This window comes from Excalfactoria chinensis, chromosome 4 (genome assembly GCF_039878825.1).
Source record: "Excalfactoria chinensis isolate bCotChi1 chromosome 4, bCotChi1.hap2, whole genome shotgun sequence".
NCBI lineage: Eukaryota > Metazoa > Chordata > Aves > Galliformes > Phasianidae > Excalfactoria > Excalfactoria chinensis.
Window position 1 is genome coordinate 84,428,733 of NC_092828.1, and position 14,958 is coordinate 84,443,690.

The 14,958-nt window shown below is 42.0% G+C and overlaps 1 protein-coding gene across 15 annotated transcripts in view; it reads right to left on the bottom strand.

The window, feature by feature from the left end:
* Positions 1-136: 136 nt before the first annotated feature.
* The window catches only part of MAP7D3 (MAP7 domain containing 3), a 35,412-nt gene continuing 20,590 nt past the window's right edge, over positions 137-14,958 (bottom strand). For 4 of the 15 annotated variants that reach the window (XM_072336838.1, XM_072336836.1, XM_072336835.1 and 1 more), the window contains 11 exons: positions 12,566-12,691; positions 10,426-10,571; positions 9,933-10,063; positions 9,600-9,844; positions 8,207-8,342; positions 7,023-7,203; positions 6,035-6,139; positions 5,712-5,765; positions 4,940-5,033; positions 4,153-4,351; positions 137-3,128 (listed from right to left, as the gene is read on the bottom strand). In XM_072336838.1, coding sequence (XP_072192939.1) covers positions 2,819-3,128; positions 4,153-4,351; positions 4,940-5,033; positions 5,712-5,765; positions 6,035-6,139; positions 7,023-7,203; positions 8,207-8,342; positions 9,600-9,844; positions 9,933-10,063; positions 10,426-10,571; positions 12,566-12,691 — 1,727 coding nt within the window. In that variant the 3' untranslated portion in view covers positions 137-2,818. Of the gene's footprint in view, positions 3,129-4,152; positions 4,352-4,939; positions 5,034-5,711; positions 5,766-6,034; positions 6,140-7,022; positions 7,204-8,206; positions 8,343-9,599; positions 9,845-9,932; positions 10,064-10,425; positions 10,572-12,565; positions 12,692-13,747; positions 13,847-14,242; positions 14,342-14,958 lie in introns of all 15 variants that reach the window. The other 11 variants (XM_072336831.1, XM_072336829.1, XM_072336827.1 and 8 more) reach the window with 5 other exon arrangements.

A 14,958-nucleotide genomic window follows, 5' to 3' on the forward strand; every position in this document is an offset into this window, starting at 1 on the left:
TGCCAAAGAGGCACCTGGGTTTTGGGACTCTGCAGGGAGGAGCAGTTAGAGCGGTACCAGAGGGCATCTCAAGGCAGGTCAGCATGGCAAGGGGCCGCAGCCTCCTAGTAAGGTAATGTTTAGCATTACAGAAATAAAGCATTGTTCAACTGCAAAGTTTATTTAACAGTGAGCACGTATTTACATAGAGCTGTAACAGACCGTTGGACAAAGAGTATCAGCACAGAAAAAATATCTGCATCTTTCATTAGGATGATTGTCTCTGCCAGAATGAAACAGCTTATCGTACAAAAATACATCCATCTCTTCACCTAAGGCACTGCTCTAAAGTCTAAAACAGGACTACCGTGTTCTCAATAGCAAACGGAGTAAGAAGGCTGAGGGTTTCCTATTGTAATCGGTGGGGAAAGAACAATTTTAGTTCCAGCAAAACCATTTTCATTAAGCACCGACAACGCAGCTGCCAGCTGGATGATTCATCTGAATTGAAGTATCAGCCAAGGGTCTATAGCAGGATGTGAGACTGCTAGTCTTTAAATCAATTGCTTAATTATTCAGTATCTCTGTTACAGGAGACGTAAGAACAAGACTGCATTATTACTTCTAGTAGCAGCTCCTGGAAGATGCGTGGTTAATCTCTTCGTGCTGTAGAAGCGGACAAGTTCAGGTTAAATAGATTACTTAATGCAGGCTTTAGGGGAAGGGAAATATATATGCAGCTTGCAGTCACTATTATAAAGCTAGAACAGGAATACTTGGAGTAATTAACATGAACAAAATATGACTTCAATGGTCTAATACTGTTATGTACACAATAAAATAATACTTACACGAGTGTAGATAAATAATCCAAAAGGAAAATGCTTTTAGAAGCATGACATGTTAAGCTGCACTATGACAAACGTATCCAGCAATACAAAGGTACTCAGCAGTTGTGCAGTATATTAGTGCACAGGTTTATGTTTTCCAACAGGCTGAAACCCGTCAGTGATGACACAGCACTGCATTTTGCAACCACCGCTATTTTCAGGTTAGAAAATCAGACATTTTTGCAGAACATTACCAGTGGTGTTCAGCTTCAGCACACGCCGAGCTAAGTCTTCAAGTGCCATCTTAGGAACACACAAGATCTGGCCAGTAGCTAACTGGGAAGCCCCCAGTGGCACAGTGCTGTGTGTTACACTGATAGGAAAACAAAGAGACTCAAACAGGTTAGCATAAAGTCTATAAAAGGGAAGCAAGTGTTTACTTGAACAAGGACATCCTCTCTAACAACTAAACGAAAAGGAACATCAGCACAATAGTCTCCCTGAAACGCTTCAAGGTGCAAATCTAGAAGTTTGTCAGCCCTCTCTGGTGTTATTTGTTTTTTGCCAACTTGAAGATGGATAAAAGGTAAACAAGCAGCTTTTCAAAACAAGGCCTTCGGTAGTTGATACAACACTGGATAACTGAAGTGAAATCAGATTATTTCCAGGTCTCAAATGTTCACAGTTCTGTCCAAAGAGCAAAGAAAAGAACAAGTTTAACCATCATACTGTGTGTGCCCTACATATACCTGTCCTCACTGTCCAGAGCGTCCATCCAGAAAGGTAAGCACAGAACCTCCTGGGAATTCACAGTGCAACATCAGCATAGTAGCTTTACTTTCAAAGACAAAGTCAATGAATGTTAATTTCCAAAGCTGTGTACATGACTCTTAAAGCACATTGTCTCTAAACACATTCAAGTTTGGAATTAAAAGGCAACGCTTTCTTCACTAAGAAACGAACGATCAGGATCACATGAAATCATTCTGGTCCCACAGGCTGCTCAGTAGTGGCCCAAAGGAAAGTCTCGGTGTGTCTCTATGTCCATCAGACCACAGCTCACAAGACGCAGAGTGACAGAGGAGACTCAGGAAACAGTTCAGTCTAGAAAAGTGCTACACTTTAATTAAAAAAAAAAAGTGCTACACATCACTGAAAGAAACGGTGGATATCAGGTCGTGTTTCTTCCCACTGTCATCTACTTCATCTGTTCACGCAGTCATTTATCTCATGGACAGAGATCTGCTGTATGTTCACATGGGGTTTAGCTCCAACAACTGAGCAGTTTAACCTTAATGAAACTAGCACACCGAGGCCTCCCTGACACTACGCTGCATCAGGGTCTGGGTTCTCAAGTACACGGGCTTCACACGCAGCCTGATTTCTTCCAGAATATTCAGAATACTGTGTGTGTAGCTTTATTACTCCTCCTAACGTAACACAACTGTCTGTGGTATTTAAGGTTGCTGTCACTCCCCTTCAATGAAGCAAAAGCCTATTCTATGGTAAGTATAGAGGACAGGTACCTTGCCAGAGCCTGGAGAGACCTTTTAAAGACCGTGCAGGTCAGCATCAAGAAGTTACAGAACACGCCTAGGAGTGGAAAGGGAGTCCTGTCTGTAGAGTTACATCAGACACCTATTGAACTGTTAGTATCTTCAAAAGTAACGCGTGCCATTAAGACATCTCAGAAGAAATCAGAATAGAAGAACACAACAGACGGGCTTGAGTGCTGACAGGGGATGCAGGAGTTAAACAGGAGCTCGGCTTTGTCTTTGGAAGAGCCTTCGTGTCAGGCCTTAGCTGCTGCATAGAGCAAATCCCTAACAAGGCATCAACTGGTGACTTCTTTTGACCGAAAGCAAGATGCAAGCACTAAAGAAAGAGCTTTCCTTCCAGTCTACACACTGGAGAAAGTGCCTCGAAAATAAGAAGCTGAAGTTAAGGCAAGGAGAGTAAAAATACAACAAAGTTAATTATCTAGTCAGAGGAGGAGATAGATGGGGAAATCAGCTTGAATTACCTGATGAAGAATCTATAGGTTTGGTCAATGAATTCACTGCACCATCTTCCTCATAAGTCAATTTGGGACTAGAAGGTATTGTAGCAGCATCATTCAAGTTTTGATTACAGTTACCAGCAGAGATGCTGTCCGAACTCAGTTTGGCTGACTTGGAATGTATTCCAACGTCAATGAATTCCTCGGAAGTCCACAAATCAGATTTTCCATTAAGATTCTGAATAAGTCCACTTGTATGATCAGCTTCGTTAACACCCAACTTCGCCGAGTCACCGATAACCATTTCTTTTGCAGGATGGCTACAAGAAAAACAAAGATTATTTGTATTACAATTTCTGGATTTTTAACCTCTAGATTCATTACAGGCCAGCCAATTAGTCTGCACACTTTGCAAAGCGCTGCAAGGCAATCCCAGACAAGCCCCTGCAGCTGCCACGTGGGATCTCCCTTCCGAGAAGCAGTGCAGAGAAATGACTCACTACCACACAAACACCTTTTACTACTCCAATACCTCTCAGGTAAGGTCTGGGTCCAGAACTGATAGTAGGAACCGGCAAGTTTAAAGCTCTGTTGAAATTCTACCTTAGTAATATGCATTTCTCCTCTTTCATTTCCCCTCCAATTAGGCCTTTTAAATACAGAATCGATTCTCAGGACTGTGTGTATTTAAGCAGACTCAAACTCAGAGCGATCAGTTTTCATTCACGTTTGAGGAAAATAATGAGAACGTCTTCATAGTTCACCACTTGCAGAATTCACTTTTATCACTTTGCAAAGAGTTCACAGTGCCACTCCTAAATCATTAATGTTTAGATAAGCAAATGGAACCAGCATCAGAGGACACATTTTCCAGCAGTAGATGCAATTATTTTATGTTTATAAAGATATGTCTTGGAAAACTACAATATCCATTAAAGGAGGCTTTGGTGTTCTATCTGGTGGTTCAGCACCACTGAAATGGTTCCGCAGCTTTCTGTAGCTTATTCTTTTTTTCTGTCCCCCTCCTCCTTGTTTAATGTTTTGGTAATTAAGAGTTACTTGAAGGGAATCAAGCCGATATCATTCTTTATAAGTAACACCGTTGTGTTGCTGGCTATGTGTGCCACTTAGCAAACCAGTAAGGCCAATGTGTGCCACCTAAGCAGACAACTACCTGGAACTGCCTCTCCATGGGCCAGCATACTGACAGCAGTCACACACCCCGTGCAACAAAACACCACCAAACTAGCAGGGTGCAAATGTGACGGAGTGGTAAATACTGAAACTGACTTAAAATAAAAGGGACTTCTGGTGTGACAGAACTGCTCAACAACGCAGACTCACCTGGAATCCTTTAGTTCAGTAAAAAGTAGGGACCCTTCATCACTTTGCAAATCGCTGCCATTCATAAACACTTCACCGGCCTTCAAATCTGTCACAGCACGTTGCTCAGATTCTGTACAGGTCAAGCTCCGTGCAGTCTGTACACAACCCTCTGTCTCCCCTTTGAGTTCCTGGGGCAAGTCAATGCCATTCAGCTTTCCTGAAGGGGTGGGGGAAAGAAAAACCAACATAACTGAGCTTCAGGAACAGCACTGCTGTTCTAAATGAATAAAATACAAGAATCAAATTGACCTTTCCTTGCCAAAAATCCGAGGTACTCTGTTTCAATACAGAAATCAATCTACAGACAAGCTGCCTTTAACAATGTATTTGTTTTCCGTCTTTAAAATCTGTGAAGAGTGTTTTCTTCTCACACAGATCGTTTTACATGTCCTCATTTTAAATTTCTTCTATGGTATGGAATTGGGTTTAGGAAGAAAAGACCTTAAGTAAAAAGACTCTGTGGTACTTCTGGGACTTAGAATCATAGAATCATAGAATTACTCAGGTTGGAAAAGACCTTGAAGATCATCAAGTCCAACCGCAGCCTAACCAGTAGCCTATCTCTTAAAAAACAACCACAAAACAATACCACAACAACAAACCTCTGCTAAATCATATCCCTGATGAGCACTTGTGTCTCAGTTGATCACAATCGATGCCATTAACTGATCTGACATTTTTAACACACCTTAAACATCACTGAGACACTGACAGCAACTTAGATCTACTCATCACATTTCCTTACCGGGTTGCTCAGCCTTCTCAAGTCCCAGCTCTTCCTCTTCTTCAATATCCTCTCCCTCCATGACCTCACAGGCAGACTTTCCTTCATTCTGCAACTGAATTCCCATAGTGTTACTCACAACAGCTCACTACCATGAAGCTTTTCACTAATGGTTCCATCACAGCTCCCATGCAGGACCGTTCTGCACCAAGCAGTGAGGCCACACTACTAAACAGACTATCAGCTAAACAGACAATCTGCATCCATGGCTGAGACAGGGAGTCAACTGAGAGGGCTGCTGGAGCTGACTCTGAGTTTTCAGGTCACTCAACAACAAGCAGATCTGCTAAGCCAGAGTATTTATATGTGGGAGACCCACATCCATCCCCCGCCTAGGAAACACCCCTGAGTTCCCTCTCCCCTCATTTATCCAAGGTATGGATTTCAGCCACGTGGAATCCAAATAGGATGCCATTTTGAACAGTAAGAGAAGGATGACTGTTTAAAAATAAAATCCACTACCAAGGCAGTGTTTTTTGGACCTGGTCAGCAAGTGGCAATGCCAGATCACATCATTTCTGTATGCCTTGAACAAAAACCCATCAGATAATGACTTCTGAAACAGCAATGCAAAAGGATGTGTATGATGCATGCAAGCTACTGAAAACTGTTCTGGTGTACTAGAACTTGGGACATTCACATGGAGGGCAGTTTGAGGGTAACAGAAGAACAGAGTTTACAAGACAAAGCCTTCTCTGGAAGGGCCATTACACAAATCTAAGCAAATAAGTACCTTGGATTCATTTTGATCCGTTTTTCGTGTTCTTTTCATTATTTCTTCAATTCTCTGTTAAAAAGTGGAAAATATTTGCAATGAGTTTTGCATTGCAGCCCTCTGGTTAAAGTTTTCATCAATCATCATCGGTTTTCTTACTTCATACATTTCCTACTTCACTCACTGTTTTTAAAGCTCACAAGTCACAGCTGACTTAAAACAATTACCGCTACTTCTGCTTAAATGAATCTGAGACAGACCGCATGCTCAGGTAACTTCAGTGCTAACACTCAGCACCTGTTCTAAGGGTAAGGGACTTCCCTGCTGTCAGAACAGCATACCTTTTTTCTTTCAAGCCTTTCCTGTTTGTTTTGCTGCATAATTCTCTCTCTTTCCAGCCGCTGTCTTTCAGCCTCTTCTTGAGCTTTTGCTTCAGCTTCTTCCCTCTGAAAATAAAGAAAACAGAAAAGCATTCAATGAGAAACTCATCTCCAAGCATTAAAGGCAGACCCGTTATAGAGATTCTGGTGTAACGCAGACAGAAACTGCTATAATCTCTATTTAATAGAAGCACACATTGCAGCTATTGCAGTCAACTATACAGCTACTGATGTGAGATTTATATTACTATGCCATTCAAAAACTCACTTGAAAAGGAAAACAGTATGAACAGGAAAAGAGTCAAAATTTTGCCAGCCAGGCATTACTACTAAAAGGAACTCTCTTCTGAGTAACTTCTGCTCCTTCTGCATGAGAAAATCTTACTATGACTGAAAAGAAAAGTACAGTCAACACTACATAACTGTTATAAATTTAAGCAAGCTTTTAAAGACATGTTTAGACATATGTCAGTGTTATCCGTAAGATACAGCTCTCTAAACACAAACCATCTCACTTGTAAAGCTGCTTTGATTTGCTAAATCAATCTCATTTAAAGAAAGTCCACTTTCTTCAGAACAGTTTTCTTCGCTTAGAAAGATGCCTTTATAAAAGCACAAAGCTATCAGCTGTGGAAGGCTATTCATCAATTAGAAAAGCAGACTTGGAAGCACTACTCATCTTCCTTTTCCTCATGCGGGAACAGAGGATGTTGGATGACTTTCCAGGCAGACCAGCCATCTTCTTATAACTCACAGCAGTGCATTGGTTAAACGGTCACAATACGGCTACTTCTACATGTGCAAAATAACATCCCAGGTGGCTAAAAAACCCCAAAGAACTCATAAACGTGCTACTGGCCCATACTTGAACCTACCAAAGGCTAACAGAAAGCACAGATTAAGACAAGGCTTCACAACATTCTCCAGCCAATCCCAGGTGAAAACAAACCTGGTGCTGAAGCTCTGCAAGCTTTTCCTGCTCTTCCTGTTCTCGGCGGATTCTTTCCTCTTCAGCTTGTCTTTGTTGTTCCTCATAAATGAGTCTCTTTTCTTCCTCCTGCTTGCGGAGCTCCTCTTCCCGTCGTGCTTTTTCTTCAGCTGCTCTCTTGGCCATTTCTTCTTCTCTGATTCTAGTGTTGCCAAGATACAAATATGCATTTGTAAGTGTGCACACACGTGAGACAGACCAGGAAAGCAAGGATTTCTACTTCAGCCAATCACAGAGTAACTGCATACGGACAGTTTCTGCTGTGGATTCACAGATGTCACCATCCAGATCAGCCCAAGGAAATGCAGAAACGCCTGGAGGAAACTATGCGCACCTAGATGTTCTTTGCTGATTATGACAAGTCCAAGACCCGTTGTTTCAATAATGGAATGTTCCACTGAGACGTGTATTATGAGACAACAACTTAATAACAGTCACTGCATCCCTGATACAAATGCAACTTTTAGTGTCTAACAAACCTAGTCACATTTTAGGGAAGACTTTCTTCTATAGCCTTAGTGCCAGCGATATAGTGGAGGTGTCACATGGTCACACATCCAATCCCATCCAATATGGGCATGACATATTTCTGATAAAACATCAGACTGCATTTAAGGTTAGGCCAGCTTTATACCTGCGAGTAGAACACATGCAAAATCTGATACTGTAATGCTCAGAGAAGCACAGACAAGTAATCCCTCATCTGGAGTCAAGTCAGAACAAAGCTGTAACTTGTAACGGCCTCTATCTGGTAAACCCAGGGTATTTTTGGTTTGCTGCTTTGAATTATTTGGCCGCAACATTTCTGATCCAGATGTAGGACCAGTAGGACAAGACTGCACATACTCACTGCCTGACCTCATCACAAGAAAGCTTTGTACACAGAGGCTGAATATTTCAAGGCAACAAAGCAAAGAGTGTAAACAGCACATTCTAGATTGGAAAAAGAAGTAGCAAGGGTGATTGGGAAAGAAAGCAGTGGTTTGCACTGTGACCGTGCATCACACGTATACTGAGGTACAGACTAACAACATATACAGCAACCTGTCCCATCCCAACCTTAATGCTTGGGAAAACACATAGCTGAAATGTCCACACCAATCACACCCACTGCAGGAAGCATCACTTCCTTCTCCCGCAGTTACCTTTCCTCTTCCTGTCTCTGAATTCTCTCTTGGTCTTCCCTCTCCCTCTGCTCCCGTGCTAAACGCCGTTTTTCTGCCAAGATTTTAGCAGCTTCTTCAGCTGTGGTGGTCCCTGCTGCTGCTTTGCTACCTGGCTCTGCAAAGTGGGAAAGAAACTGCTGTTAAAAAGACCCAGTACGTTAAAGTTCATTAAGACGTTACCACCGCACGATGATGATTCTTTTTTGCCACTGAGATTTAGATCAGCCCCCATCAACCAGCAGCAAATATCTCTGCAAACAGAGACCCACATGAACCAAGGGGCTGCCCAGTGATGCTGAAATAATTCATTTCAACCACACTGTTCCAGCCATGCTGCAGACAATACGCTTAATGATACTCCCCAGTTACCACAGAACTTTATAACATAGTCCTAAAAGACAGACTCATTCCAGACCCATTAGAAGCATCTAAAGAAAAGTGAAAAAAAATACTGTTTCAGAATATACATTAAATTTCCTTTGAATAAAATGGAACGTACGCTCATGATTATAAAGAGGAAACGTTAATGTTTACATTTGTCTTCTTCCATAACATCAATATTAATGCCTTTGTACCTATAGAGCATCACCATTTTACCTGGCCTTGAAGGCTCACACTAATTACTTCACTAAGATCACATGTTAACAACAAATCATTTTCCAATTTACATGGAGATGAGAACAGCTCCAGTTACCAGGTTAACAGGTTCTTATATAGCCCTACCATTTATGGCTGCTCATGCCCTGCTTGGTGTTATGACATCTGAACCTCAGAGATAGTATTATAAATTAACATTAAAAAAGCCCACAAACCAATCTTGTCAGTCAGTTACATTCCATAAATAAAGTACTCTGATTGCTATCAGTTATTCCCAGTCCCTATAAATATTACTTTTTCCACGACAATAGGTCATCTGCATATTCACATAATGAGCTCTCCGTGTCAGCAGAGCAATAGCAGGATAATATTGGTGAGGAATGCCTTTCTTTTTTAAGGCTTCACAAATCAGCATATACACGTCTGCTTAATGGTTATAAAGCCTTCCAGCTGAGGTCATTTTATCAAACGTGACATCAGTTATTTGTTTTCCTTATGATTTAAGGAGAAACCATTCAGAACACAACGCCATCGTTAGGCACCGGAATACCAAAAAGCTGCTTATGTCCCACGGACACACAAACGCTACCTGCAGCTACAAAGCCTAATTTCACCAAGTACACTCTCAGCAGCTGAATCAGCCTTGTGTTTTGTGCATAGGAATTGTTCTTACAGTCCCAGGGAAAGGATTCCAGACTGACAGGGGGCAGCCACCAGCTCTACCACACACTGCACATATCTGGAATAAGAACCTCGGTCACAGGAAGGAGCTCACCTTCTTTGGTCTTTGCACTAGCTGCTACTGCATCCCTGTCCAAGGCTGATGGGGCACCCTGCTCATGTCCTGTTCCGTCTGTGCTCTTCTCCTTTGGTTTGCTCTCTGCTTCAGTTTTCTTTTTGGTAATGTTGATAACACCTGGTGTGAGAGGTGGGCGTTGGATGGGTGCCGGTTTTGAGATGGGAGTAGGAGATGGCGGCCTTTGTTTTGATACGCCAGGTGAAGGCGGGCGAGTCTTCTGTCTGCAGATGGAAAGAAAATAGTTTTCAGGGATAATGCTGAAAATCTCACGTAGACGATGGAGCTAAGAGATCCAGCCAGGACACACACCTAACTGCAGATGGTGACGGAGGACGCTTCACCAAATTGGCAGGAGAAGGTGATCTTCTACGGGCAGACACCGATGGAGAGGAAGGACGACGCAGCCCAGAACCTGGGGATGGTTTCTCAGTCTCTGATTTCTAAGACAGATAAAAAGAAGATAATGCTGACTCCAGGATACATTAAAGACAGGGTAGCTGCTGCCATAAGCACACTAATTTTCAACACTGTGTACTTCTGCTTTATGTTCCAAAACACAGACCAAGTCAATATATTATCTAAATTATCCTTTAGGAACCGCTGGCAGCAAACAGCTTGCATTTCAAATACCAGAGGGATCAAGAATCATAAAATTCCAATTCCAATTCAATACTGTATTTCTGAAGCATGTGATATAGGGCAGCTCGATAAGGAAGAAATCTGCGGAACCGGGACCCCACATCTTCCAAACCCCCAAATTAATACCAACCCATTTCTTCTGGGTTTTCCTTTTTCAACAAACCTGGGTTGGATCTGGTGAGCTTGCATCAGATGAAGGTACAGAGGACTTCAATCTGTCGATGCTACGACTGCGCACGGGCACTTTAGGAGTTGGGACTGAGGAATTGATGGAACTGGCTGAAGCTGAACGAGGACAGAGGTGAGATTCTATAAAAGTTAGGAATTTGACAAGACAAAACAAGATCCAAGTGCATAGCGTAAGAACAGGAGAAAAGGAAGAGGGAGAAAGAGAAAAAGAAAGATGGTGTGTGTTAGAAACCGTACAGAGAAACACCACAGGAAGTGCACATTGCAATGGGTCATGGACACGGACACCACCACCACACGATTAGTACTTTGGAAGCAACAGCACTAAGAACAAAACCACTCTGAGAGCAGCAATCTGACGTAGATAAAAATAAAATGCTTTTCCAAACAACGCCCAAATCTGCAATACGGCAGCGTTACTTTGATTCCAGTCAAGCTGCATCTTAGCACAAATGCTTCACAACAGCGTTAAAGGCTTATCATGATCCTTTACAAGTTCTTTGTGGCTGGTTCACATTTTAAGTATGTCCCCCCAACACTCATGGGGAAATCTTCCTTCTTTTCTAAGAGCTTCACAGCAGCACTACATGAGGACTCTAAGCATTACTTTACAAACCTTTCTCTTGAAATAAGCATTTATGCAATATTATTTTATTCTACTTTGCCTCTCTGACTCCTATAGTACCACACAGTTGTGCCCTTTATCCACGTTACCAAATCAAAATAAGCAGAGAAAAAGAACTGTACCAAGAGAAAAGGGTACACTGTGAAACCACAATGGCTTTCATAGGGGAACTGTCAATCCCTTCACAAATAATACAGCTTCTTTCAGTAATGTACCATCTAATTGCTTTTCCCACTAAAATAATCAGATGGAAAAGCACATACACGTAAAGATCTGAAACTGGATGCAACTTAGCTGCAGTATGAAAAAAACTGTGACAGGCCTCAGCAATTACTTTTGTCAATTGATGGAAAATACATTTTATTTTTACATTTAAAGCATATGTGGAAGGAGAATTGTGTTCCGTTTGTGCTTAGTTTGTGCTGAAGTACTTTTAAGTAAACTGATAAGGCAGTAAGCCGTCTTTAAGTCAGCAATAGTGAGTAAGTCACACACTGTCAGCAACAGTGAAAAAGATGGCATTTCCCCACATGACATGAACTGAAACGTTCGTGGTAAAACAGAAGCGACACACATATAGGTGTGCGAAAATGTGACCACCGGGAACTAAACCCCTGAGCTTTATACTAGGGGAGCAGCGCAGAAATGTTACCGTTACCAACAAGGATCAAGTAAAGTGGCATAAGATCAAAAATAAAGATGGAGGAATTTACTAAAGAGGAAATAAGCAAAACTGGGAATGCAAGTTATAAGGTAAGAGAGGAGAAAGGACACTGCTCTGGTTCCACATACATATTTACTGGGGTATTCTCAACGCCAGTAAGGATTACAAGGCATGTGGGATGCAGCCAGGGCTTGCAGCTGAGCATGATGTAGAAATTCCTGTGCTAGCACTGAGCTGAGCCACTGTGTGAGCTTACCAGCTCCATTTGGACCAGTGTAAAACTGCCTGAGCCAGTATGTGCTCCTGCTGGTGTGCTTCTACACCTACAGCCAGCCCGAGTGAAGCCAGCTCAGGGCTCCCAGCATTTAGGGTAAGGCCATCCCTTTCCCATGTTTGTACAAGTTTCTCCCACTAAAGAAATCCAGGCCTTGCTCTTATTCTTTCAGCCTCCTTTGAGATGCTGTTCTTTCCCCCCCCTTTTGTTTAATTTCCTGGTACCGTTCTCTGACCGGTCTGTCTCAGATTCATTTGAGTGTACACCCAAATGCAGATCTCTCAGTCAGATAAGAACAACACAACCCCAAACAAACAAACTGGCACCATAGTTTAAAAGCCAGTATTATTCTCTGGTTTTGCAAAGCAAACATGCAACACAGCATATGAATTGGTTGTTACTGACCAAAGAAAACACTGGATAAGTAATATTATACATAACCATATATCAGATATCTGATTCACACTGATGGGTAGCACAGTTAGTTACTGTTATGTTCTTGCTTGAAGAACAATTGCAAAAACCTTTCAGGCTTGCTGCCCTCCTGTTACCTGAGGGATCCTGTCCATCAGCCGACAATGTAGCAGCACTTTTACTCCTAGCTAAGGAGGCCTGAGTGGGGGCGAGGAGGCGACTGATTACGCTACTGTCCAGAGGACTGACCTGGGAGCGACGAGCTAAACGATGGGAACAAATCAAAAAGGATCTGACATGAAATCATATAAATGGAAAAGACAAGCAGTACAAAGCAAAGGAGGTTTGTAAGCATCATTGCAAACCGTAACAGTTTTAGGAGAAAAACAACAAAGTCATGGAGAAGGAAATCAAAACTAAAAGCTCAGAAAGGTTAAACGCTGCGATCTCTTATGCTGCACTTGTCCTTGGTTTGCTTAATACCGATTAGATTAATGAGTAGAAAGACATGCATATAAAAGGGATGAGTGCTGAAGTCAGTTAAAATACATTTAGTTTTTGACCGGCTCTTCAGAGCTATATACACTCTGGATTGCAGGAAAGCTGTTCTGATATGATACAAAGGTGTGCAATGCAAAGCCAATGATTATCACCAGGCAATGCTCTCACAAACTCACACAGCACCCAGCATTTTCCCATACAGGAAAGATTCTGAAACAGAATGAAAGTTTCCACTGCTGGCAACAGCTGCTAAAAAGGAAAGTTTCAGAACTGTTAACTCAAAAGGAAAAACGGTGTTAGAGAAGTTTCTAGTCTTCTGCATTAGGATGAGGTACTAGAAAAGAGAAATTGTAACAGTGAGAAAACAGAGAGTGAAGTGGTAACAGGTTTCCTCCATCACTCACATGCAGAGTTTAACCAGCAGCAGGACCAGAGAAGATGCTGTTAAACTGAACCATGAAAGGGAACTTAAAAAGCAGAATTAAGATTTAACCAAGTGAACACACCACTGACATTTGCTATAGCTGGATCCTACCAGCTTCCAAATACACATCTCTTTTCTCAGCAGAGAGACGTTTTACAACCTTAGAGCCCAATCCAACAAAATAATGTCCTTTTTTACAGGATATATATGTATTTTTTTTTGTCCAAAGGAAGAAATTCTATCTTTACTATTTTATCCTTATCGCTGGGCAACCAAAAAGCCCTTAAAAAGTTCTGGAGGTTTCAGAACCAAAGGAAACCAGTGAAATCAGTCCTACCCAAACTTTACTGGGAAAGGGTTTTAAAAGAAGTATTCAGCTTTACGAGACAACCACCTGTTTTTTCTTCCTTTTTCACTTTTTCTAGATCAGGAGAAGAAGGGGGTTTACTACTCATTCTATTCAAAGATGTGCTCCTCTTCTTTTCTGCTCCTCCTAGAGACCAAGCGTAAGGAACATTAACAACATGCTTACATATATAATTTTCTAAGCCGCCATTCCCATGCTTTGCTTTTGCCAAAAAATCAACCACAAACACCGATCTATCATTATGAAGAAGTAGCTTCTCATAGGCTAAATGGCTTGGCTACCATTTGTCTATTCTTATCCTCCCCTCCGCCCCCCCCTCCACTTTTAAGAGAAATAATGATTTATAGGAGGTGACCCAGTATCTGGCACTGGAACGCTCATAACTGTTGTTATGCCACAGTGCATTGCAGCAACGAAAGCAGGAGTAAAAACAGGTACAGTGAAACTGGGGCACGGCTTAAAGTCAAGTTCAAATATCCCATCTATGCCTCCCAATTCTCCAGACCAAGTCATTTCTAGCACCTTTCTGTTCCACCTGTGAACCTTTGACTGCTGACTGCTGAGACTGCAGAGGGACTTTGTTATTCAGTCTGTTTAATGAGGCGCTTCGCTTTGTGGTACCTGGAAGTGAAAGTGCACTGATTAATGTTATTAGAAAGATGAGGAGTCCCCTCCAACACCAGCCCCAGCACCCTAAGGTACAGAAGTACAATTAAGTCACTTCGTACTATAGATTCTTCAGAAGCGGAAAAACTGGATCAGGGAAGAATTACTCCATCTAAGCATTATTTCTTTTTACTCTTGTACATTGCTTATCATAGAGACGGGATGCCAATCATACGGACTTCATGTCTCACTTATTAAGGCCATCCTTGTATGCCTCTGTGAATAAATAATTGAGAAAAAAAAGCTGCTGCTCATATTTGGTGTAAGAATGAGAAACAAAGTGCTCAGCTCAGCACATACACAGCACACAAGTGAGGAAATCCTCCTCTGATCCAGGGGCAAGCTTGTCTCTCATTTCTGCATTCCACCCCTCCACCTTCCCATACACGTGGCAGAAGCAATCTGGTCAATTTTGCAGCTACATTTTCCTCTGTTATTTGAATTTGGTCATCATTCAACAAACATTTCTCTCTCAGAGCACCAGACCAAGAGCACAGAACTGCTGTGATCTCAATCTGTCAGCCTGTCACCCGCTATGCCCAGCTGATCGAAGAGCTCAGAAGTTCTCCCCA